Below are 24,522 nucleotides of genomic sequence, written 5' to 3'. Positions count from 1 at the left end.
TGAGGAGATCTCTGAGCAGTTTGTAAAAGCAGAACTTACACAGCTCTGCTTTGAGTTCCTACTGTGGCTGCTTCACGTATTTACAGTTTAAGGTAATTCCATGACTTTCTGGTGGGTGGCTCACCCCTTTGTTTTCTCTACTTAAAGTACCACATTGAAGCCCTTCACAAGAGCTGGGCCGCTTGCTATGAAGAGAAGACTTGAGCTAGAAGTTCGGAGAGAAGAAACCAGCACAAGTCAAAAAGGAAGGCCTAAAACATACTGCAAGCCAACCCCAATTAACTTTTTCCCTTTATAAGAACTGCCATGGTCACATGGCCTCTTCACAGACATAAAACCTAAGACAAGCCCAGCAGATATTTGTACAGGGAGACTGAAACTAGGTCAGGTTCGGCTCGACATTAGTTAGGATGGCCAGGGTTTGGTTTTGTTGATGCAAACTTCATTCATGAAGGTGAGAACATCATAGGATTAGAGGAAGAATAAAATAGGACAAGACAGTAATATTCAGCCCTTCTTTCTACAAATGAAAAAAGATGTTTGTTAAAATTTCTAGGTTAAAGAATTTTCCAGGGGAGAAAAAAAAAAGAGGTTATAAAGAAAGAAAGATAGAGAAAAGGCTGTAGACTTGTTATCTTGGACAAAGTTGCCTGGTTCATGGTGACCAGGATGAATCCAAAGGGCCCATTACTTCAGTAACAGTACGTATCTTCTAAAAGCTCTGATGTAGCCTACTGGCTGGCCAAAAGGCACAAGACCTTTGTCAGCTGGTGAAAGCCTTGTCCTCTACACCTGTACAAGAATGGCATTTTTCAGCTTTCTTTTATTTTATAGACCTTTGTTATTTAAATAAGGAACTTGGTCATTTGTTAGCTCCCCGCCCCCACTTCTATTTATTTCATCTTTTTTACACTCCAGATTTTATTCCCCTCCCAATCTACCCTCTGACTGTTCCACATCCCATACCTTCTCCCTGCCTCCCTGTCCACACAAGGATTCCCCTACCCCCGTCCTATCAGGCCTCTAAACTCCCTGGGGCCTCCAGTCTCTCTGACTGGAGTCATCTTCTCTGACTGAACCCAGACCCAGCAGTCCTCTGCTGTTTATGTGTTGGAGGCCTCATCTCAGCTGGTGTATGCTGCCTGGTTGGTGGCCCAGTGTCTGAGAGATCTCATGAGTCCAGGTTGAGACTGCTGGTCCTCCTACAGGGTTGCCCTCCTCCTCAGCTTCCTCCAGCTTTTCCCTAACTCAACCAGACGAGTCAGCAGCTTCTGTCCATTGGTTGGGTGCACATATCTGCATCTGACTCTTTCAGCTGCTTGCTCCATCTTTTGGAGGGCAGTCATGGTAGGACCCTTGTTGTGAGCGCTCCATAGCCTCAGTAAATAGTGTCAGATCTTTGGGGCCTCCCCTTCACCTGGACTCCACTTTGGGCCTATAGCAGGACCTCCTTTTCCTCAGGCTCCTCTCCATTTCCATCCCTGCAGTTCTTTTAGAATAAAATAATTATGGGTCAGAGTTTTGACAGTGGGATAGCAACCCTATCCCTCACTTGATGCCCTGTCTTTCTGTTAGAGGAGTTCCCTCTCCCCACTGTAGGGCGTTTCATCTAAGGTCTCCTCTCTTTGATTCCCGAGGGTCTCTCACCTCCCGGGTCTCTGGTACATTCTGGATGGTCATCCCAAGCCCTGACCTCCACAGGTTGCCTATTTCTACTCTTTCTGCTGGCCCTCAGGGCTTCAGTCCTTTTCCCCAACCTAATACCAGATCATGTTCTCCTCTCCCCCAACCCTAACCCCTTTCCCTCCCCTGTACCTCTGTCCCTCCCCCACTTGTGGTTGCCTTCTTTTCCCTCCCAAGTGGAACTAAGGCGTCCTCACTTAGGCCCTTCAGCTTGTTGAACTTTTTCAGTTCTGTGGACTGTATCTTTGGTATTCTGTGCTTTTTCTTTGGCTAATATCCACCTATTAGGAAGAATATACCATGCATGTCCTTTTGGGTCTGAGTTACTTCACTCAGGATGGTATTTTCTAGTTCCATCCATTTGCCTGCAAAACTCAGGATGTCCTCTTTTTTTTTTGGAGCTGGGGACCGAACCCAGGGCCTTGCGCTTGCTAGGCAAGCGCTCTACCACTGAGCTAAATCCCCAACCCCCGTCCTCATTCTTAATAGCTAATTCCATTGTGTACATGAACCACATTTTCTGTATCCATTCTTGTCGTGGGACATCTGGGTTGTTTCCAGCTCCTGACTATCACAAAAAAGGCAGCTATGAACATACTGGAACATGTGCCCCTGTGGCATGGTGGGGCATCTTTTTGCCCAAGGGTGGTATAGCTGGGTCTTCAGGTAGATCTAATTCCAAATTTCTGAGGAAGCTCCAGATTGATTTCCAGAGTGGTTGTACCAGTTTGCAATCCCACCAGTAATGCAAAACTGTTTCTCTTTCTCTACATCCTCACCAACATGTGTTGTCACCTGAGGTCAAATTTGAGCTTAGCCATTCTGACTAGTGTAAGGTGGAATCTTAGGGTCCTTTTGATGTGCATTTCTCTGATTGCTAAGGACTTTGAACATTTCTTTAGGTGCTTCTCAGCCATTCAAGATTCCTCTGTTGTGAATTCTTGGTTCAGTTCTGTACCCCAATTTTTGATTGGGTTGTTTTGGTTTTTCCGTGATTAGCTTCTTGAGTTCTTTGTATATTTTGGATATTAGCCCTCTATCAGATGTGGAGTTAGTAAAGATTTTTTTCCCAATCTGTAGGATGCCAATTTGTCCTATTGACTATGTCCTTTGCCTTACAGAAGCTTTCCAGTTTCATGAGGTCCCATTTATCAATTCTTGATCTTAGAGTGGGAGCCACTGGAGTTCTGCCAATGAGTTTTCATATATTCCTGAGTTCATTAAATCATTTACTTAAATCCCCATAATATTCACTATCTAATACAGAAATCAAGAGCTTTGACATGCCAGCAAGCATAAGTCAAAATGCGTCAAAATTATTTCAAAGGGGTCTGTTTTAGTCAAGAGTTCTCTGACAGAACCAAAAAAGGTATTATACTAGATGGTATTATACTAGATATTATAAAATTTGAGACGCTTACTGGTAGTGTGTCATGCTAGTCTAACAATGGCTGTCAACCAACAGACTGGTCTTCACTATGTACCAGGATCTCCAAGAAGCAGGCACTAAAGACAGTGGGGGAATGGATTGCCAGCAGAGTGAGGGCAAGCAGGTAAAGAGAGCCTCCTCCTTCCATGTCCTTTATATAGGCGGTCACCAAGTGTGGCCCAGATTAAAGGTGGATCTTCCTACCTCAAAAGACCTAAATTAAAAGTGGGTCTTTCCATTTCAGATGATTTAAGAAAGAGCAAATCCCTCACAGGTGCCCCAGTTGCTTGTATTTAAGTTAATGCAGGTGTGGCCTGGTTGAGAATCAACAGGAGCTATCATAGCGTCAGCCCATGTCTCCTATTTGGGGTATTTACACGTTTAAAGGGGTCTACACAATTCCTGCAACTTAAGTTCAGAGTTCTTCTCTACACATGCATACAGTGAGATCTGAGGAAATTCTGCAGAGTGGGGTTTCTCTTCTTCCCACTATGGGGTGTGTGTGTGTGTGTGTGTGTGTGTGTGTGTGTGTGTGTGTGTGTGTGTGTGTGTGTGTGTCTGGGGTGGGATTCAGGCCTTTTCGGGTTTGGGTGTGTGTGTGCTATCTCTTCCACCATGTGGTGTGTGTCTGTGTGTGTCTATGTGTGTGTGTGTGTGTGTCTGTGTGTGTGTGTGTGTGTGTGTGTGTGTGTGTGTGTCTGTGTGTGTGTGTGTGTGTGTGTGTGTGTGTGTGTGTGTGTGTGTGTTTGTGTGTGTTTGTGTGTGTGTGTGTGTGTGTGTGTGTGTGTGTGTGTGTGTGTGTGTGTGTGTGTGTGTGTGTGTGTGTGTGTGTGTGTGTGTGTGTGTGTGTGTGTGTGTGTGTGTGTGTGTGTGTGTGTGTGTGTGTGTGTGTGTGTGTGTGTGTGTGTGTGTGTGTCTGTGTGTGTATGTGTGTGTGTGTGTGTGTGTGTGTGTGTGTGTGTGTGTGTGTGTGTGTGTGTGTGTGTGTGTGTGTGTGTGTGTGTGTGTGTGTGTGTGTGTGTGTATGTGTGTGTGTGTGTGTGTGTGTGTGTGTGTGTGTGTGTGTGTGTGTGTGTGTGTCTGTGTGTGGGATTCAGTTTGGGTTTGTGTGTCTGTGTATCTCTTCCACCATGGGGTGTGTGTGTGTGTGTGTGTGTGTGTGTGTGTGTGTGTGTGTGTGTGTGTGTGTGTGTGTCTGGGGTGGGATTCAGGCCTTTTGGGTTTGGGAGCAAGCACTATTACTCCTGAGCCATCTCTGCTGGCATGCACCTGAATTTCATGTCCTAGGAGGCCTTACCTGGCCTAAGGAGAATTTCTTCTACACTCTTTGCAAGCTGGGAAAGGGTCCCTGGTGGAACCCAACCCTCCTTTATAGAGTTGAGGTATTTTTGAGTCAAGGATCTAAATATTCTGTCAAAAACAAGTTTAAAACAGACTTCAAAAAGCCTGCTGGCGGGGTTGGGGATTTAGCTCAGTGGGAGAAGGGAGAAGGCCCTTTTCCCCAGCTCTGAAAAAAAAATCAAAAAAAAAAAAAAAAAAAAAAAAAAAAAAAAAAGCCTGCTGGGAGAGGGAGAACCCATTTTCCTCAGCGAGTTAGCTGGTCTATGAGAGGCTACCTGTACTACAGGTGACGATCCCACACACACTCAGGCAACACTGAGCAGACTCAGTAGGTTTAAAAACAGAACACATGAACCTGGGAAGAAAGATGTAGGAGGGGAATCGGGAAAGGCTGAAGGGGAGGAGAAAAGGGGGTAGATTTGATCAAAGTATGTTATATGCATGTATGAAATTCCCAACAACAAACAGACACATTAGAAATAAAGAAACAAGACTGTAGAACTGATCTACTATATCTTGTCTTCAAATGCTGGAAACCTAGACTTTCAGTACTTACCAACTACGTCACTTTGCAAAGAGATGCTCCCAATACCAACAACAAAATTCCCAAAGCACTAGCTACGTCAACTCCATGTCCCCCCAATAGAGTCCAACAGTTGCGATAGCACCCAACCAGTGTGTGGAGTGGACACGAGCTCCCATTCCATCTCCCAGCCCCAAAACTCCATCTAAAACACTATTCTGAATAGAGGATTTATCAGATAGTAAGCTGATAACAGCTGTAATAATATAAATGAACCATGGGAAATATGTAAGTGAAACAAGAGAGTCATAAAATCATTCATGTGTGGTAACTTGGGTGATCACGTTCTTACAAATCAGAGGGTCGTTACCTGGGATTTGGGAGATATGAGTGTGCTTCATACCTCTGAATTTTAATTTGAAATTGTTTTAGATGGTAAATTTTGTTCTATGTATCTTACTATAGCATACAATTGCTAAGATAAAATTAAAAATTCCTTAATTTCCTTAAGCATTGGCCTAGGAATTTTATAATTTCTAGCACAAATGACATTGGCTTACTGGAGACTGGAGAACCTACTGTGTCTCTTCCCTATTCACCTCTTCCATCCCACAAGTAAAGGGTGCTATGGCCGCCCTCCTCTCCACACACACAGCCTACAGTAAAGGGAGCTATGACTACTTCCCCACTTCTTTCCATCCATCCTACAAGTGCTAGTAAGATGTGACCACCCTACCTCCCACAGCCCTGGCAGATGCTAAGGGCTTGACCCTTCCCCACACAGCCTGGCAGAAGTGAGGGGAGCTAAGGGTGCCCTATGACAGCCTGGCCTAAATGCTGCAATGACACCTGCCTCCACACAGCCTGGCAGATGGGTGCTATGACCATCCCCACACTTCCCCCACAGCCTGGCAGGCATCTCCGCCCTGGCAGGCACACCCTACCTCCCCCAGTGAACCTTTCCCCACCTAAGCCATTCTCTCCTCCCCCACACAGCCCCTTTGTCCTCTTCCCCACAACCCCCCTACTTCCCCCACAGCCTAGCTGGGGGAAAAGTGAACCTTTCTACCTGGTCCTCATAACTAAGATGGGATGGGTTTTAGCTTCAGTAGTGCACTATTTGCCCTCACGATGAGAGAAAATAATGAATGATGGAGTCCCATCCACCCACACAATTAGCAGATTCTGTACAGAAAGGGCTTCAGTTCCCTGAATGCTTTATCAAGAAAACAGAACTCTGGAAGAAGGCCTTACAGCCATGGGAACTACTGGTCAAGCAAGACTGAGGGCCAGGCGGTGGCAGCAGCGCACGCCTTTAATCCCAGCACTCAGGATTTAGAGGGAAGAAGGAGGCTCTCTGTGAGTTTGAAGCCAGCTCTCTCACTTGGTTAGTTTCCTCAAACAGATCCGAAATCCAGTAGAGTAAGTAAATTCCAGTTTATTGTAGGTCCTCTTTATTTACAGTACAAGTCTCTAAGAAGCTACGGTAGTTATCTTTAAATAACATGTCAATCATATAAAAACAGCTGGAAACAAAGTTAGAGAAATATATACATTATAATACATTAAGTAAGAGGCTACTGTGATTTACAACGTCATTTCCTCTAGTTTAAAACCTGTTGAAAGACATTATGTACATTTTCTTTTACAAAACTGACAAAGCAGCATTAAACAAAACTGCTCGTGATTGTAGTTTCCTTTTTTCCTATAATACACTACACCCATTACAAAAACAACCAATAAAATAAAATAAGATAAAGGCATTGCACTAGATGTCGGAATACTGCATAAGTCACTTCAGAGACTGAGTGTCCTGGCAAGACGGCACCAGGCTCACAGCAGCCTTCACACTTGAAGCTCAGCTGACTTATCACAGGCAGATCACCTCCTCGGCACTTCAGAAGCCCACTGCTAATGGCTAGAGTGCCAAGAAACCATCCACCACACAGCCACCTCAGGCCAATGCTGATATGAATGACCCCATTACTCACACAGACGTCAAAGCGAGAAAACCCCTCCGGTCCTCCCTAGGGAATCCTGAGAATCGGTGAGTACTGAATAGACTACAAAAGGGCTCACCGGCTTTCTGATTTCTTTACTCAGGCAAACAGGAAAAATTCAAATTCTATTTTTTTAAACAAAACTTTGTCATCAAAAAGCTTCATATTTATAAACAAGATTTTTATATACAGCAACATGCTGGCATAATTTTCTCATGTTACTGTCAGTTACTTTGGAATTCATATTATATATAAGTATGAGATTCCTTCCTTATTCATAGCTTTTCAACGTTAATATTCTCTAGGTCATGAAAGGGAGTTAAAGAGGACAACAGCCATTCAATCCGAAGCGCTCAGAACACTACATATACACATATATGCATCAGTTGCTAAACACAAGCAGCCTGGAGTCACACATTTGTACCACACCAAACAGTTCAATTATGTGTTTCTCCTTCGTTAACACCAGCCAGACATTAATTTTAAAGGAACAACTCAAGCTTTCAAAGCAGTAACTCTTGCTTCAGAAAGTTTAGTCACCAAAGTACCTTAAATTTACTTAACCAATACTTTAAAAAGCAAAATGTCTTCCCACTCAGGGAACAAGATGGACATGCCACGGTACTGTCAGGAGTTACTTCCCGGAGCTCAGCTCAGCAATGCGCTACTGAAACCAAAAAGAGAAACAGAAATGGCTTCTATCTCTCCAGAGGGGGTCCTGTAGCCTCATCAATCGCACAGAAAAATGAACAGAGGCAAACAGACCATTTCAAACCAGACACAAAAACCTGTGTCCCTGGAAGCACAGAGAGTGTGTTCCACGCCATCTTCACGTCTGCACACGTCTGCACACGTCTGTACCCCTTTACTGATCTTTACATCAGCTGCACGCGTCAGTGTCTGGTCCATCTTTCCGAGGCACAGATGGAAGACTGAAGAGGCCGAGGCCCAACATCAGGCAGACATGGCCCTTGTCTAACCAGGGAACCAATAGCCAGCTACTGCGTCACTGTCTACAGCAAGCCTGCGCGCTGTGCTGACGCAGGTGCAGACTCTCCTCTGTAGCAGTGTCCATCCAGCCCACTGTGAATATTAAGTGCTGAAGTCTGACAAAAAATGTACTCCTTACGACTTTACCAATGTCCAAATATCCTGTCACAGAAAAGCCAAGAGAACACTCGCAGGTTAGGGGGTAACAGCATTTCCTCACCATTCAGGATTTCGGGTCACTTTTAGATGAGACTGCTGACAGTAGGAGTAACTTTACCTCTGAGCATTGATCAGCAGCACTGGTCAGTGTGGTGGAAACTTAAAAATGAGAACTGAAAATGGAAAACATTTAAATTTTACAAACCCACCTAACTGCTAGTAGTGTTGAAAGATACTTTACAAGTACACATATAAAAGAACAAAAACAAAAACAAAAACAACAAAACCCAACATTTTTGAATCTCACTCAGTTTCTCTTTACTGTAAAAAAAAAAGAAAAAAAGAAAAAAAGAAAAAAAAATCCTTCATTATTAATTCTTCACTTAGGGTTTCAGTGACTACAGATTCATGTCCTGCTTGTTTTGTTTCCCCAAAATGAGAGGGAAATCCAGACTACAACACGCATGCAGATAGTGCTGTTTGGCACATCATACAAATGTTTTAAACGAGCTCATTAAAATGCTCTAAGAAAGGCTTTCAAGCTAAGGGCTAGAGGCTCCTGTCACCTGCAGAGAAGATAGAATGTGAAAGCATCAAACACAGGTGGCGAATACAGAATATGGCAGGATTCCTAATTTAAGTCAGACTCCTAATAAAGCAAGCACCAATCTGTTTAACTGGCCATTAATGGAATAAATTAGATTTTTTCCTAAATGTTTCAGATATTGTAAGAACAAACATAAAGTCACTACACAGGAAACATACCCAATCAAGGAGGTATCTGCAAGTGCCTTCTCAGGGAAAAAGTAACAAATGTGATACCAGACAGCCACAGTCCACCAGACAGCCACAGTCTACAGTCAAAATCTACCAGACAGCCACAGTCTACAGACAGTCACAGTCTACAGTCAGTCACAGACCACCAGTCAGTCTATCAGACAGTGCCTTCTGCTTCAAGCAACTGAGTTAGGAAACATGACAACTCAGTATCTTACTCTGTCTACATACTCATCCCTACTCACAGCCCTTCGAAAAGAACACTGTATTTAATTTTGTACAATTTCCCATTTTACAGGCAGGTAAGAGCGAATATCAGAAGCAAAGTACAATCCAAGGGGCTTTGACCCTGAAGTTATGGAGAGTCTGAAGCCAATCTATAGACAGTCACAGAACTGAAAGTTCTTTGTATTCAGTGGTATATATGACAAACAGGTAAAACACCATATAGTTTGAGTTTCTTCTTCAGATCCACTTTTGTTCACAGTCCTTTTCAAATCTTCCGTGTGATCTCAGCAATTGAGATCCAACCCTGTCCAGTGGTCTGGCACCATCAAGAAATACTTGTCCATTGCTTCACAAAATCTAGTCCTATACAACTCTGGAGAGACCACGGTTGGCATTTTACCTAAGAGAGGGAAAGACAAAAGGGAGGGATAAAGCTGTTTCAATTGGGCAACTGACTTAACCAAACAAGCTACCCTAAGCCGAAGCACTCTGAAAGGAGGGGGAAGAGTTTTTGAAGCTGAGTTATGAGGTAAGGGATATCTAAACTCAGAAATGAACTAGAGACTCTAGAAGATATCAAGTGTCAGTTAAAGACAACCTTTTATTCAAAACTTATTTTAAAAACTTACTTGGAAAACTTCTGGCATTTAAATCTAGTATTTCCCCACTTATCTTTATATTAAAGTCATTTTAGAAATGTCAAAGTCAGAGACAGTCACATTGGGTTTGTTTTGTTCTGTGTATACAGAGGGGTCTTATGTACCCAAAGTTAGCCTTGAATTCGTGATGCCCCTATCTAGACTCCTAAGCACTGGGATTACAATACGCCACCATGCCAGGCTACCATGCTTCAGGGTCTTAAATACTCAAGGAATATATGAGAAAAGTGTTAAAAATAAATAAAGCAACATTTTCTCACCTTGTCCTCCTAAAATTCCTGTTGACTTCACAACCATCTCGAGTTTTTTGTCCCATGTAAATGTTCGAATGTAATCTAGGGATAGAGAGAGGGCAACATGAACAGAAACGCTGTGGTAAGCCTAAGCCAGAAGGGTGGCAAGGCCTATTACTACTCAGACAGCGTCCTTACAATGCTGCTCCACGGGCTGTCCCCACACTGATGCTCCATTCTCGCAACTCTGTACAGTGTCTCTTTTTAAAGTAATCACCATTACATTTTAATTGATATATTTTTAGAAGTGAAGAAAATGAATAGAAAAAACTAGCATGAAAACTTGTTAACTTGAAATTACAAATGAAAACCTACAAAAATATTCAGTGATTATAACATTAAACCAATTCAACAGAATCTTTGAAATTGTACTCTAGTTTTAGTCCTGAGCTGTAAACAGGTACAGTTACTGACTTACCTATGATTCCAACAACCAGCTCATTGCTAGTGTCATCTCGACCAACCAGCAAAGAATAGTCTATAATGAGGTGGCTGGAAAGGAAATGGGCGTCGCTATGTATGGAGGTTCTCAGCACAGATTTGGAATGGGAACGAATATACAGAGGGTTGTCTCGAACCATCTTCAGGAGGTTCTCATCCAGCAGAACCACGTCACAGCTCTCTTTCCCAGTGTCAGTTTTCACATTTCGATTCCTAAGTGAACCCTTCAAATCAAAAACCTAGCAAAACAAAATTTTTTTAGTATTTGTGCAAATTTGCCACAATGATTATTTGGTGCAATTAAAAGCAAAAAGATTCCTTGTACTTACTGTCAAAATATGTATTTTTTAATTTTATTTCAAAATTTAACTTCTCTAATTTAAATCATAAATACAGAGCAATATAATTATATAATGCATAAAATATATGGTATATGATACATTAAATTCATGATGATACAGTAGTATCATACAAAATAATACACAGGTACTTAAGTTATTAAAAGTTTGGAAATAATCTGTTAATGCAACCAATTTTAAACTACATTAACAAGTTTATATCATTGGATTGTCCAACAGTATTAAAGAAAACACAAATACTCTCAGGAACTTAAAATACTAGAACTCTATACATAATCACTTAAGGCAATATAAAGTGAGAACATAAATTTCAGACTATCTGGAGAGTAAGAAATGTTACAAAAGCTTGATGAGCAGGACCGGCTCATCTTCAAACCAGTTAGCCAGATAGTCCTAGTTCATGAAAACGTTATAGCTGCTGGCAGAATATAAGGCATTAAGCACACAGTGTAGCTCAGCCAGTGCTCTCAAAGAACAAGAGTCCTCACAGCCAAATGCCTCACAGTCCAGGGTTCTCACCTGTGCCATCTTTCTCCCATAGAAAAGATTTTCCATGACAAGGAGATCTAACTTCTTCTCAGTGTTGTTCTGAGAGTTCTTGTAACCAATTCTGTACACACCAAGAATTTTAGCCAAAGCAGTGGGCCTCTACTCAAGAAAAGAGCAAAATAAACTATTACCGAAATAAGATTATCTGTAAGTCACATAATACCTGATTTCTCCATGTAATAGCCAAGAATGATTTTCTACTGATTTACCAGAAATAGGCCTCTGAAACTCGTCAATGTCAGGGATTGCAGTTGAATATAATGCATGCCAGTAAAGCAGTGGATCCTTAAATTGTACAGTAAAATAGCCCTCCACAGCTGTTCAAATTCAAAAACTTTACCATCATATGGACATTTCCCCCAAATAATTTGCAATAAATTATTACTTGACAACGATTTTTTTAAAAACCTACATTCATGGCTCAGTGACGAGTGGACAAGCATGAGCTGCTCATTGGTTTCTTTTCTAGCTCTCCCATTTATCAACATATGCTTCATATTTTTGTCTCAACAAAAATGTTATTAAATGGGAACCTAATTTCATCTGGTCTCAATATTTTACAGTAATATGTATACAGGTATGTATATACCAATCAAAAGCTAATTACTTGAGGTTTTATAGCCATAAACCTCCAAAGCAGAGGTAGGAAAAATATCTAAAAACTGTGTACTCTATCACATCCCAATAGAGTAAGAGAGAACCCAGGTACATGAGACCTGCTCTTAGCAGAAACAGTTCCTATCAGGACAAACAAGATATAAAAATCCCAGTGCTCTGTGACCACAAACCACCATTTAGGATTTCTACCTTCTGTTGAACAGCATTGGTGATATAATTGAAGTAGTGTGGTGCAAAGTCAAGGAAAGACTGGACTTCCAGACGAGGCATTTGCTTCAAAATAAATCTATCATCTACAAGGAAGAAATTTGACATTATTTATCATAGTACACATTGTCTGTTGTTAAAATGAAGGTGAAATCATTTCAAATACTACAAAACCTCTGTTTATTTTCTGTTTCACAGTATTCTTTTAAACCACACAGTTAAAATTTTGATCAGAAAGCAATTCTCAAGTAATGAAAATGCTAGGAACCCTGAGGGTACATGAACAAAACACCTCCTCTCAAATCTAACCTCAAATCTAAATTCATAGCACGAATTCATTCATTTACTTTTTAAAACTCTCAAAGAGAGTGTTGTAACTTGGATGACTCTTGAAAGTTATTTAAGTTATCAAGCAACAAATGGACACTGTGTTGCGGTCAGTATTCATTTGCAAGTGTACACAAATGTAGCATTCAATCGGTATGCAAAGCAGAATGTTAACATAGAAGTGTCACACTGTACTATTTGGCAAGCCCGTCTTTCTATGTTCTGGGCAAACACTTCTACTGTTCCCCTTCTCACGTCTGTAAGTTTGAAATGCCCCACAGGCCCATGCTTTCAGGCTTGTTCCAGCTGGTGATCCTATTGTGGAAAGGTATGGGAGTGAGTTCCAGCTGCTGAACAGAGAAAGATGATACTCACCCCATTCCAGCCTCTCTCTCTGCCTCTGTCTATCAGGATGTGAATGGCTACCTACCAGAACACGCTCCTGCTGCCAACCACTCAGGGCCAACATGAGCCGAAATAAACCTATCCCCACTTAAGCAGTCTCTGTCAGGTATTTTGATCACAGTGATATGAGCGTAACTAATATAGTTTCTACATGCATCTGGAAAACTCAGAAGAACTAGAAAGAGTTCAGATCATCTGACTAACATCTGACCTTGTATAGTCTTCTAAGATTTTATTACTCTTCTCAGGAGCACAAAGAAACTAGAGAACTTTGTTTGCCAACAGCTAATACATAAGGCCACTTCAAGTGCTCCATGAATTGTCTCAAGGCAAAGGATAACAACTGTTCCGCACTAGTGAGGAAAGAGAATTACCTTCTGTGGCATAGAAAGCAGCTCCTGACTTGCCTCCCCGGGCCTGCCAGGGTGATGAGTGAGAAAGGGAACGAATGAAATCTTCCTCACTGCTGCCCAGAATCACTTCCCGCATCTTATGGAACTCTCCCGCGTAGTACAGTCGACAGTAAAACTTGGCGTTAGCGTCAGAAAATTCTACAAACATATGAAGGAAAAGGGGGGGGAGGAGGAGGAGGGGGAGGAGGAGGAGGAGAAGTTACATAAAGCAGAAAATCTCTTCTTCCCTCTCCAAGCATCAAACACTACCCTTTAGGATTCCCCATGATAACATGTTTCCTAATGAGGTAAAGTCCTAGTCTAGCTCAACTGTATTAGGGTAAGCGTCACATATCAGGAAATATTATCTAACCATTCTTACTTATCTTCAAAGACCTCAATATGAAACTCTGTTCTACTTCTACATTAGCGACTATATTTTCTTCATTATACTTTAAAGCAGTTCTTAAAATACTGTCTTTTATGAGTATATGTTAGCAAGGATTGAGCCCAGGGTCAAAAATGCTGACGGGTGAGCATTTCATCCTCAGCCCTAAACAAACGTCTTAATGCTGCTTGCATAGTTCCAAGCCTCTCAATTACATAGAAGAAAATATTTAAATTTTTAAATTAAAATACAATTTTAATAAATTATAATTTAAATGGTGAAAATTATAGATTAAATAAAACTCAAACAACACCTAATACTCATTAAAAAAAATCAGTACATTTATCTACAATGAAGCTACTTACTTATCTTATATTCCCTGTCCTTAGACAAATGTTATTGCATACTTACGAAGTTCCACATGGGGATTTGTGAGTTGTTTCTTCTGTGTGTCTCCTCCATCTACTTCATCTAAGGTTTAATATCATTAGCAAAAGCAAAGCATTAGTTATAAGTTCATTTTGTCTTTTTTCCCAATATAGCAACAAAAGTTAGCAAATACGAAATAAAAATACCCTAATTATTATTATAAAGCACACATAAGACTGACAAATTGTGCAAATGACCACAGTAAAAAATGTATGTTCTTTCCTGGGATTTCAGTATTTCAGGCTGGATCATTTTTCTTACATGTAAGTGACTTCTGTGACAGCAATACCGTAAACTAAACTCCAAGAATCTCCATGGCTTCTCTATCCATATTTATGATAATTTTTTCTAGGTACATATATAAAAAATGCTTTTTTGATATATTACAATCTTAGTAGGCATCCTAATATGTAGAAGAACAAACCATCCCCTAAGTTTCACATCTCAAAATCACTTGTTAGGCAACATAGCCCTTCATATCCCTCCAAGGTACACATTAAAGATACCTATAGTCCAGTGGTAACATACAGATATTAAACAGATATTTTAATTAACAGTAAAACAATTTTTTTTTTTCAGCTGCTATTAGCTGCTATTATTTTTATTTTGTTTTGCTTTGTTTTGAAGCAAGTTGTTACCATATGACCTAAGCTAGCCATGAACTCACAATCCTCCCACCTCAGCTTCCTGAGCGCTAGGATTACAGTTGTGTATCACCAAGTCAATCTGCAGTTTTGAATTTTTTTCTTTTTATATACAAAGTATATTAATCATATTCTTCCCCTGCCCTCGATTCCTGAAAGATCCTCCCAACTTTATGTTTTGGTCCTCTCCCTCTTTCTCAAAAAAAAAAAAAAAAAAAAAAAAAAAAAAAAAAAAAGGAAAGAAAAGAAAAAAAAGACCAAAAAACAAAACATGAAAATCAAGACCAAAATCTAAAACAAAACATGCACACATATAGAGAAAAAAGCAGAATCTATTCTATGTTGGCCAATTATCCATAGACATGGGGCCTGCCCTGGAATGTGGTTGGTAAACCCAATGACACTCCACTGGAGAGAACTGATTTTCCTTCCCCAGCAGGAATCAATTGCTATCAGCTTCTTGGTTAGGAATAGGGCTTTTCAAACTAGAGAAAATCCATACATGAAAAAAGAAGTACAATTGCTATTTTTTAAATGACTCTTCCATGATCTGACTTACAAGTCACCAAACAATTCCTCAAAAGAGTCAAACAGTAAATACTTCACTAAACTACAACTTCTCAACTGGCCAATCTAATGTGAAGCAATCAGACAACAGGAAATAAATGCACATGGCCCTATTCTGATAAGTTGGTCAACTTTGCCAAATCTAAACATAATTAGATAAACATGGTTTTTAAAGATCAAAATGAAGGTGTATATAAGTAACCACAACCATACAGGGACTGGAGAAGAAGGAAAACACGTGGAGGGGTATAGGGTATTGAAAAGTTGAGTACATGAGTTATGTTTACATAAACACGTCATTTTGCCGTTAAAAGACGTTGCTTTGGCTTCTTTATAGATACGTACAGTGAGGCTTTCTGATTCTAACACATTAAATATAACAGTGCAGACATCTGAAGCCAAACAGACTCCACGTATCATGCTGTTTCTGGTCTACTACCCTAGAGTTAAAACGGAAAAGATGCCCTGCCTTCAGCAAAGAATTATTTACTTCAAACCATTAAAAAATACACAAAGCTAAAGAAAATAAAGCTTAAAATAAGCACATATGGTCGACTTCACACACCTTGAGGCTCAAGGCCTTGACTCTCCATCCCCTCCTTGCCAGTCTGCCCAACCTGGTAGTATGCACTGTCGGCCCCACGTAAGGTCTCTCTCTTCTGAGAAGACAGATCAGGGCTCTTCCCTGCTGTTCCTCTGAAGAAGGACAGCATTCCTGAAGCTTTTTTGGCTTAAAAATAAAAGGTGCCATATTAGAGTAAGTACAGGTCACTATAACTGAAAACTAAAAGTTTTCAACCTTTGGTTGGCAATAAGCATCATGTGATGCTACTGAGAAGGCATTATACATATTCTCACTTACAAATTTCAACCCCCCATGCTGCTGTCTGTAAGTCCTTTCCCCATTTACCCTCATAGAAACAAGACAAATGTTCTGCTAACTGAAGGTCAACATGTTAAATTCCCCAGAAAGCCATTCAAAATCTTTTAAAACGCAGTCATATTCTAAGCAGTAGAATGAATTACTACCAAGTTCTCATAATATTGTAGCAGTTAAAAAACTAACATAAAACAATTTCATAAACTAAAAGTTAAAATACCTTTGAATCTTAAGTATTCTGTATTAAGATTTATTCTTATTCTATGCATGAGTATTTTGCCTGCATAAAAATACACCATGAGCATGAGTGCCTGAAGAAGCCAGAATCCCCTGGAACTTTCGAGTTACAGACGGCTGTTAACCATCATGTGGGCACTAAAAATCAAACCCAGGTTCTCAGGAACAGCAATCACACTCTTAACCTCTGAGCCAGTTATCCAATCCCTGTGGTCTGCACTTTAACAAAGGAAAACATTTTGTTTACAGCAGCTTTCAAAAAAAAAGTGTCATATATGATAGAGGGCTGGAAAGACAGCATAGCTGCTTAGAACAGTGTATTGCTTTTGCTGAGGACCTGAGTGCTGTTCCCAGTACCCACATCACACAGCTCAAAACTGCCTGTAACTCCAGCTATAAAGACCTGACACCTTCTTACTTTATGGACACCCAGACTCAAGTGAGCACACCCCTACACAGAGGCACACACATGATTAAAATGAACAGGTGCTGGAGCGATGCCTCAGCAGTCAGAGCACACACTGCTCTTCCAGTAGAGCTGTTTAGTCCCCAGCACCCACAGAGCTGCCTATAACTCTAGCTGCAGAGGATCTGACACCGTCTTCTGTCTCCAAGGAGACACACGCAGCATACAGATACACAGACATATACATGAAAATAAATAAAACCTTTTTAATAGGACGGTGAAGATTTATATTTTTGCTTATAGTTCTGAGTTTTGCTTAGCATATTAATATGTATGACTCTAATAATTTATTTCTTACAAAATTCATAGAGTATCAAACTGTAAAAGTGCTTAATATCCACTGGTGCACAGTCTTTGCTAACAAAACAGTAATTTTTGTAGAGAGAATCATGTATAGAGACTCAAAAGCAGATGGTGACCTGTATAAACGAGAGGTAACTGGCTAAGACTCAGTCTTGACCAATACAACTGAACAACTGAAGTAACAAATACACCTTATACCACTCTTCTCTCAGCTTCAACACAAACTTGGAATATCATGTCTTTAAAGAAAATGAAAAAAAAAAAAATCGAAGGAAAAAAATCCCTGTATTATCAAAACAATGCTGAGCAGCTCAGTCCCAGCAGCTGCCTGCCTTAGACAAACATGACCTGGGGAAATGACCTGCCATTTGTTAAGCTGTACAGTCAGGTGAGCTGCTGCGACTACTGACCCAGAGGACCAGCAGACAGTTAGCAAGAGTCACTGTCTCCTCCCCCTCCCTCCTCTCTCTCTCCCTCCCCCCCTCTGTCCTCTGTGTTTCTTCTCTGTCTCTCTCTGTCTCTCTCTCTCTCTCTCTCTCTCTCTCTCTCTCTCTCTCTCTCTCTCTCTCTCTCTCTCTCTCTCTCGCTCTCGCTCTCGCTCTCGCTCTCGCTCTCTAGCCTTCGGCAGTTATTAGTCTGAACTTCAGCTTCCTTCCTAAAACTATGGACACACCAGATAATTCTTATGTGAGTTATGGTAAAATTTAAGAGGCAAAACCAAAAGAGTTTTCATTATACCAATAAGAACAAAAAATTTAAAAAACTGTACATTGCTGTTGTTTCTTAAGTTATGTATTTTAAACTGAAAGTTTAAGAAAGACAAATCCTCTTTCTTCACAAAGGGCTTCTCCAAGTTTTAAATTCTGTAAATTGAAAGCATATTTCAAGAAGACTTCAAAGAAAAAGCAAAACATCTTAAAATGTTAAAAAATGTTTCAAAGACCAATTCTTACCAAGTAGTATTCCTTATGGATTTTGTTTTCTTCTGCACATCATGAATATAACAGAAATATGTGCATATGAAGCCAGTGCTGGCTCAGTGGTAATGGGCACCCGCCTCGCCTCTCTTGGGCCCAAGAACCTGAGAAAAATCACTGAGCCCAACCCTGTAGAAAAGAGCACTAACTTCCAGTTGTCTTAGGAGCCCCGCATTCAAGCCCCCCCTCACACAAATAATAATGAATGAATATAATAAAAGCCTTAGGTCTTACCTGGTTGAGGTTCTCCTTCTACTGTACGGTTTGTCTGTCCTCCACTGACTTCAGGTAATCTAATAGGACTGCTACTTTTTGGTCTGTTATCTAAAGCACTATCATAAAAACAAAAAAAAAAAAGAAAGAAAGAACATAAAGATATTCAGATAAAATACAAACAAACAAGTAATCTAGTTCCTAAACTACTGTATTCCTTAACTAACACCACCCTCAATATCAGAAGTCTGATTTGTAATTTTGAAAATCACAAGTTACCAAAAAAAAAAAAAAATCTTGAAACATCTATTAGGTTTAAAAAATAAAGTACTAGAACTAGAAAAGTATATAAAAGTGTTATAAAAAAAAAGACCAATAAAATTTTGCCAAGCTCATAACTATAAGTCAATTACCAAAATATACCAATATCATTTTTCTTACTTTAATTACAAAGATAATTCAGACTAAATCTGATAAGGTCAGTGTAACAGGAGAATTTATTTCAGTAAAAATAAACCTATGCCAATTTCTGTCTAAAACACAGAACATGCTAAGTAATTGATTTGAGTATTTACTTTCTAAATATTAGGATCTTTAGTACTATAGAAAATTTACAAACACTTAAAGTTATAAAGCCAAGCAATAGCACACGCTTTCCAAGTTTTTTTAAACAAAACAGCCACTTCACCTTATCATTAAAAATATTGCAAGTTTTAATCTGCAGTGCACAGTGACATATCACAGCAAGGGAAGAAACTACACGCTCAGGGCTGTGTAAGGTCTTTTACAAGACTTGATTTGCTCCAATAGTTAGCTAAAATGAATTATGCGAATCCTAGGAGATTCTGTACTAATAAATGCTATCCTAGAACTAGAGTACAAAGCTATATGAAACAATGACATAGCTCAATTTAAGAAGAATTTACTCAGTCATGAATCACCTATTGGTTGGAAGCCCTTCTTCAGCATTGTTCCACAGAGTTGCTTTGGACAATTCCTCTAAGGCATTTCGGTATTCTTTACAACTTAGGGCGGAAATAGGTTGAAAATGTTAAACATTAGGTTCTTCTTAACAATAATAAGTTTTAAAATAACTTTTACATTATAAAAGCATAATCATTATATGTGCCCACAGGTAAACAAATACATTTGGAATTACAAAAGTAATCAAGCTTTATGAATAAGATTAATGTCTTCACAAAGAAAAATCACCAAGTCAACCATATCTAATAATCTTAGCAATGATCCAGAAACACTGTGTAAGGAGAAGATATAGCTCAGCGGGAGGAGAGCTCTAAAGCCTAGCATCTAAAGGCCCTGGGTTTAACGGCCACCAGCAACTCCTACACAACTGCCAAAAAAGAAAGGAAATTAAAAGTGACTTTCTATTTGAAGGGGCTAAACTATTTTTTTAAAATAACATTCCAAATTTTTAAAACTCCGATTCTTGGACTATCAGCCTAGAATACTAGTACCCATTACTTTTCCGAAATATTGATACAGGTAGAACATCCACTTCCTAATACTATAAAGAATGATTACATTTTTGTACCTTTAATATCTATGGAATGTAATCAATAAGGGAAGACATAAGTATCTTTATAATGCTAAAGCACAAAGGAAAAATAACTATATAGACTCTTGTAAAGAAAAGAACTCTTATCTAATGTAAACTCTAGCTCATGAAGGAAGAATCAGATACAACCATACTGCTTACTCTGATATATGCAATATCTATGTGCCGCATTTTGTTTATAATCAAATATTTTTCAATAAATGAGGTACCTTATAATCGATACTTTTTTTATTTTTATACTTTACGACAGAAAATTTTAGTTAAGCACCTCGGTCTATTTAACCTAATCCATCACTGCCAATGGCAGCTGTATAAAGGAGATGCTGAGGACTTTAGAAATTAGATAGAAATATTTTAAAGGTGCAATGCTTCTTTAAGATCATGGTAACTACTAAGTTAAACATCCAAACGTGTCTCTGGAACAAGATGCAGAAACAGCATTCTCCAGGTAGAAAATTTTAGCCCGTATGTGTGCAAAGTAGGAAGAAAGTGATATTTAGATATTGCAAACTGGGTTCACTGTTACATTAAGAACTAAATTACACAGTAAGAGTTACCAGGAATAAATCAGACAGCAGTCAGCATATTCAAGGTTTAGTAGATGCTAGGCCAGGTCACATTAGTAACTACTTGCCTAAGAGTCATGCATTATCTCATTATTAAAGATTTTCAAATACAAAAGACTCTCATGCTTAACAAACACATGTTTGCTTGCATCTAAACAGCCCCAACCAAGGTAACTAACAGACAGACTTAAAAAGACACAGATGTAAGTACAGGAAAGGCTCATCATACCTGAGTGCAAAAGCAATGATGGAGCTGGGCTCTTTCTCACAGACAGCAATGGGCACCCGTTCGTGTTCATACATTAAATAATGTTTATCTGGATCACTGCCCAATAAATAAGAATTGAAGTAAATCAAATGCAAAACTGATTAACCCAATACAATCAAATCTCAGGACAATTTAAGATTAACTAAATACTGAGCAATGTAACCATTATTAAGAAGCCAAAATGTATGCAAATGTTGAGAAATTGAATGAAATAAGCAATGAAAATACCAAGAAAAGTTTATAAATCAACTGGAAAATTGTCAGAAATAGGTTTGGGGTTTGGAGAGATGGCTGGCTCAGCAGTAAAGAACACAAGGACCAAGATGGGATTCCTAGCACCCATGTGTAGTTTGCAACTGTCTGTTACTCCTACCCAGGAGGAATCCAATGCTCTCTTCTGGTCTTTCCAGGCACCAGGCACAAACCTGGTACACAGACATACATGCAGACAAAACATCCATACACAGAAAATAAACATTAAAAAAAGAAATAGTTTTCAAATCGCAGGGTTCTAGGATAGTTACTCCAAAGCTTTACATACTGTCAAGACCTTGGCCATACTAGTTTCAAAACGGAGTATGCAATAAATAGTCTAAAATGCATGTCCTACTTCTAACCCTCAGAGGATGCCTCCCAGTAACTCCGCAGAAACTGTGCTGATGGTTCCAGGGCAAATAACACAACAAGACCACTCTACTGTCAGGTGGAAATCGGTTTTTGCTTAACCTAAACTTTGCTCCCTGACTTCTGCTCCAACTCTGCTTAGGAACCTTAGACAGAGTCACTGGCTTTATCTTAGATGCCATTTACTGACTAACCTATGTAGAAGAAAAACAGTATTGAGGAAAACTCCTATTTCGGTATTGTCCATCCATATACACGGTTAACAATGCACTGGACAGAACTAAACAGGTTAAGTTTGTAGTACACAGGGGTAAAGAAGCAATCCTGCAAATAAATACAATCTCTCTCTGATAAATGCAGTAAGAGAATTGTTGCAGATGAGTACTTAACTCCTGTTCTCCAAATCCTAAGTAGAAACCCTAGCCCCAGTGTACTGGTATTAGGAGACAGTGCCTTTAGATCATAAGGATGAAGACATCCTAAATGGGAAGAGTGTCCCTGACCAGAGGGACAAGTGAGCTCTCTTTCCACCACATGAGGACGGCCTGGGCAAGGACCCTCAGAGTCCACCCTCAGACATGAGCTTGATCCTGCAGCCTCCAGAACTGGGAGAAATATGTTTTTATCGTGTATAAGCAAACCAAGATATGGAAACTCATTATAGCACTCTAAGCTAAGAATCCTAACAAAACATAGAGGCCTAATTCTGTTAGTGCCTGGGCATAGAAAGACCATCTAGTGAAGTTGTCTTCAGAAAAGAACACAACTTCCAAATTGATAAAGATGGTAAGAACACAAAGGCCATAGGAAGGAACAAATGTCACTGAAGAAACACATATTCAGACCTGAGGTTGAGAAATCTAGCCTTTTCACGTGACTACCATGTAATGTATCCTATGTATCTATGAGTCTCCTCTTGTCTCCTCCCAAGACCATCAGCTCCTAAGAGCAATGCTCTCCACCTGGGGAAAGGTGAACAGTCATCACATAAAAATTTAATTACTACTGAATAAAAACAAAGATCCTTATTAACAAATGAATTGGATACACTTGTACCACCATAACAAAGGCAGAATCTGGCCAGCCAGGTCAACCAGTAGAAAAACTAGCTTTTACAACCATTATGTACTTCTTTCCAGTCTGAGTGAATACGGCATAAAAAAATATGAACATGCACGGGCCATTTTGCTCTTTATCAGTATTCTGTTACATTGAGTGCACTCATACACACCCAGCAATATGCCGTTTAGAGATAAATGAATGTGGATGAAAGAGATGGCTCAAATCACTAGCACCCGTGTAAAAGGCCAGACATGACCATACATGTCTGTGACCCAGTACTAAGGGAGACAGAGACAAGAGGATCACCAGTTTGCTGGGTACCCTAGCTATGGGTTCATTGAAAATAAAAAGGTAGAAAGTGACATGACCGAACACCTAACATATTTCTCTGGCCTCTGCACATAGGTACTTATTTGCATCTACAAACAAACAAACAAACAAACAAACACACACACACACACACACACACACACACACACACACACACACACACCACCCCTCACACATAACTTCTCTCAGACACAAACACACAAGCAAAATCTTTAAATGAGTTTTGTAAAAGATCAATGGGTATAGCACTTATCTTTACATAGATGCATATATGTTGTGTATCTGTTTTCATAACTAGTACCTTTATGTACTAAACAATATTAATGTTTTCTTCTTCCATTCTCTATGATATGATAAAACATTCTAAAAATTACATGCCAAAAGCCATCTCTTTTACTAGAATGATGTAAATTTAGACAAACATATTTGCAGATAAACTGATCTAAATAAGTAGGGAATAAATGCCACTTGGTTCTGAAATACTTACAAAGGAAATGGAATAGGATTATAGCTGTTTCCTGGAAGCAAATTAGCAAAGATGGCTTTCATGGTTGACTTTTCCTTCACCTGGCTGTCTGTGGATCCCAGCAAATGCCCGTCAAATACATCTAGAACAAAACATATTCTACTTAAAAATTAACATTCAGGAAAAACAAAGAGTAGAAGTGTCTGTTTTATTTCATTTTCTCTTCAGAATATAGACAGATATAAATTACAGTTTCCATTTTCTGGTCACTCTTAGGACATGAAATGGCCAAGAGTGAAATCACTGATTCAGAAAGATGTGTGCAAGTCTTCACACCTGAAACTGAGATCAACCTGTGTCAGCACTCTCTTCCCACCACAGGATCCGTGAGGGAATTACTGTCTGAGCATGTGTGAGCTATCACAGCACTGTTACTCCAACTGAAGAGTGTACACTCTATTACACTAGAGCTTAGCTGCAATGGTAAAGTCACCCAAAGTTTAGTTATTGCTTAACAAGAAAGCAAGGAAAGAGAGAAAGTATGTAAATGTAAAGGTTTGTTTAAAAAAACGGTAGAAATTTCTTTCACCTTGCAAAGCAAAAATAATACACTTTATGTACCTTAAGAATGATGCCCCCTAAAAGGTAGATAATATTGAATAATATTGTCTTACTAGAACATGTACATACACAAAGTGATGCATGTCAAATAGTACTACTAATAGAAGAAAGGACAAAATGAAAGGCTTTGTTTAAAAAGGTACTTTTTGAATACTTTATTATTTATTTATGTGTGTGAGTGTTCTGCCTGCATGCTTATATGTACAACACATGCTTGACTGGTAGCCAAGGAGAGGTGTCAGAAGAGCAAGTCAAATTCTCTGTGGCAAGAATTACAAACAGTTGCTAGCTAACGTGTGAATTCCGGAAAGCAAACCCAGTCCTCTGCAGGAGCTGCAGGTGCTCAAAACCACGGAGCCATCTTTTCAGTCCCTTAAAACTGTACTTTAACCACAAATAAAATAAGCAATTCTAAAGAATAAGAAAGCATTATGTCAAAGGATTAGCCATGTTTTTCTTTTTTAGAGGCATGTATAAAGCAAGGAATAATCTCAGTCTTGGATTCAATGCAGTCGAGTAAAACGT

At 39.6% G+C, this 24,522-nt stretch overlaps 1 protein-coding gene across 10 annotated transcripts in view; it reads right to left on the bottom strand.

Moving 5' to 3' along the window:
- Positions 1-8,572: 8,572 nt before the first annotated feature.
- Pikfyve (phosphoinositide kinase, FYVE-type zinc finger containing) overlaps positions 8,573-24,522 on the bottom strand; it is an 82,435-nt gene continuing 66,485 nt past the window's right edge. For all 10 annotated transcript variants that reach the window (XM_032901252.1, XM_032901253.1, XM_032901251.1 and 7 more), the window contains 12 exons: positions 23,398-23,518; positions 20,856-20,951; positions 19,426-19,509; positions 18,506-18,603; positions 15,974-16,138; positions 14,180-14,239; positions 13,363-13,539; positions 12,239-12,342; positions 11,402-11,530; positions 10,501-10,762; positions 10,050-10,124; positions 8,573-9,530 (listed from right to left, as the gene is read on the bottom strand). In XM_032901252.1, coding sequence (XP_032757143.1) covers positions 9,415-9,530; positions 10,050-10,124; positions 10,501-10,762; positions 11,402-11,530; positions 12,239-12,342; positions 13,363-13,539; positions 14,180-14,239; positions 15,974-16,138; positions 18,506-18,603; positions 19,426-19,509; positions 20,856-20,951; positions 23,398-23,518 — 1,487 coding nt within the window. In that variant the 3' untranslated portion in view covers positions 8,573-9,414. The remainder of the gene's footprint in view (positions 9,531-10,049; positions 10,125-10,500; positions 10,763-11,401; positions 11,531-12,238; positions 12,343-13,362; positions 13,540-14,179; positions 14,240-15,973; positions 16,139-18,505; positions 18,604-19,425; positions 19,510-20,855; positions 20,952-23,397; positions 23,519-24,522) is intronic.

The sequence above is a fragment of the Rattus rattus genome, chromosome 4, assembly GCF_011064425.1.
Source record: "Rattus rattus isolate New Zealand chromosome 4, Rrattus_CSIRO_v1, whole genome shotgun sequence".
NCBI classification, from domain to species: domain Eukaryota; kingdom Metazoa; phylum Chordata; class Mammalia; order Rodentia; family Muridae; genus Rattus; species Rattus rattus.
This window is presented reverse-complemented; position numbering and strand designations above follow the sequence as displayed.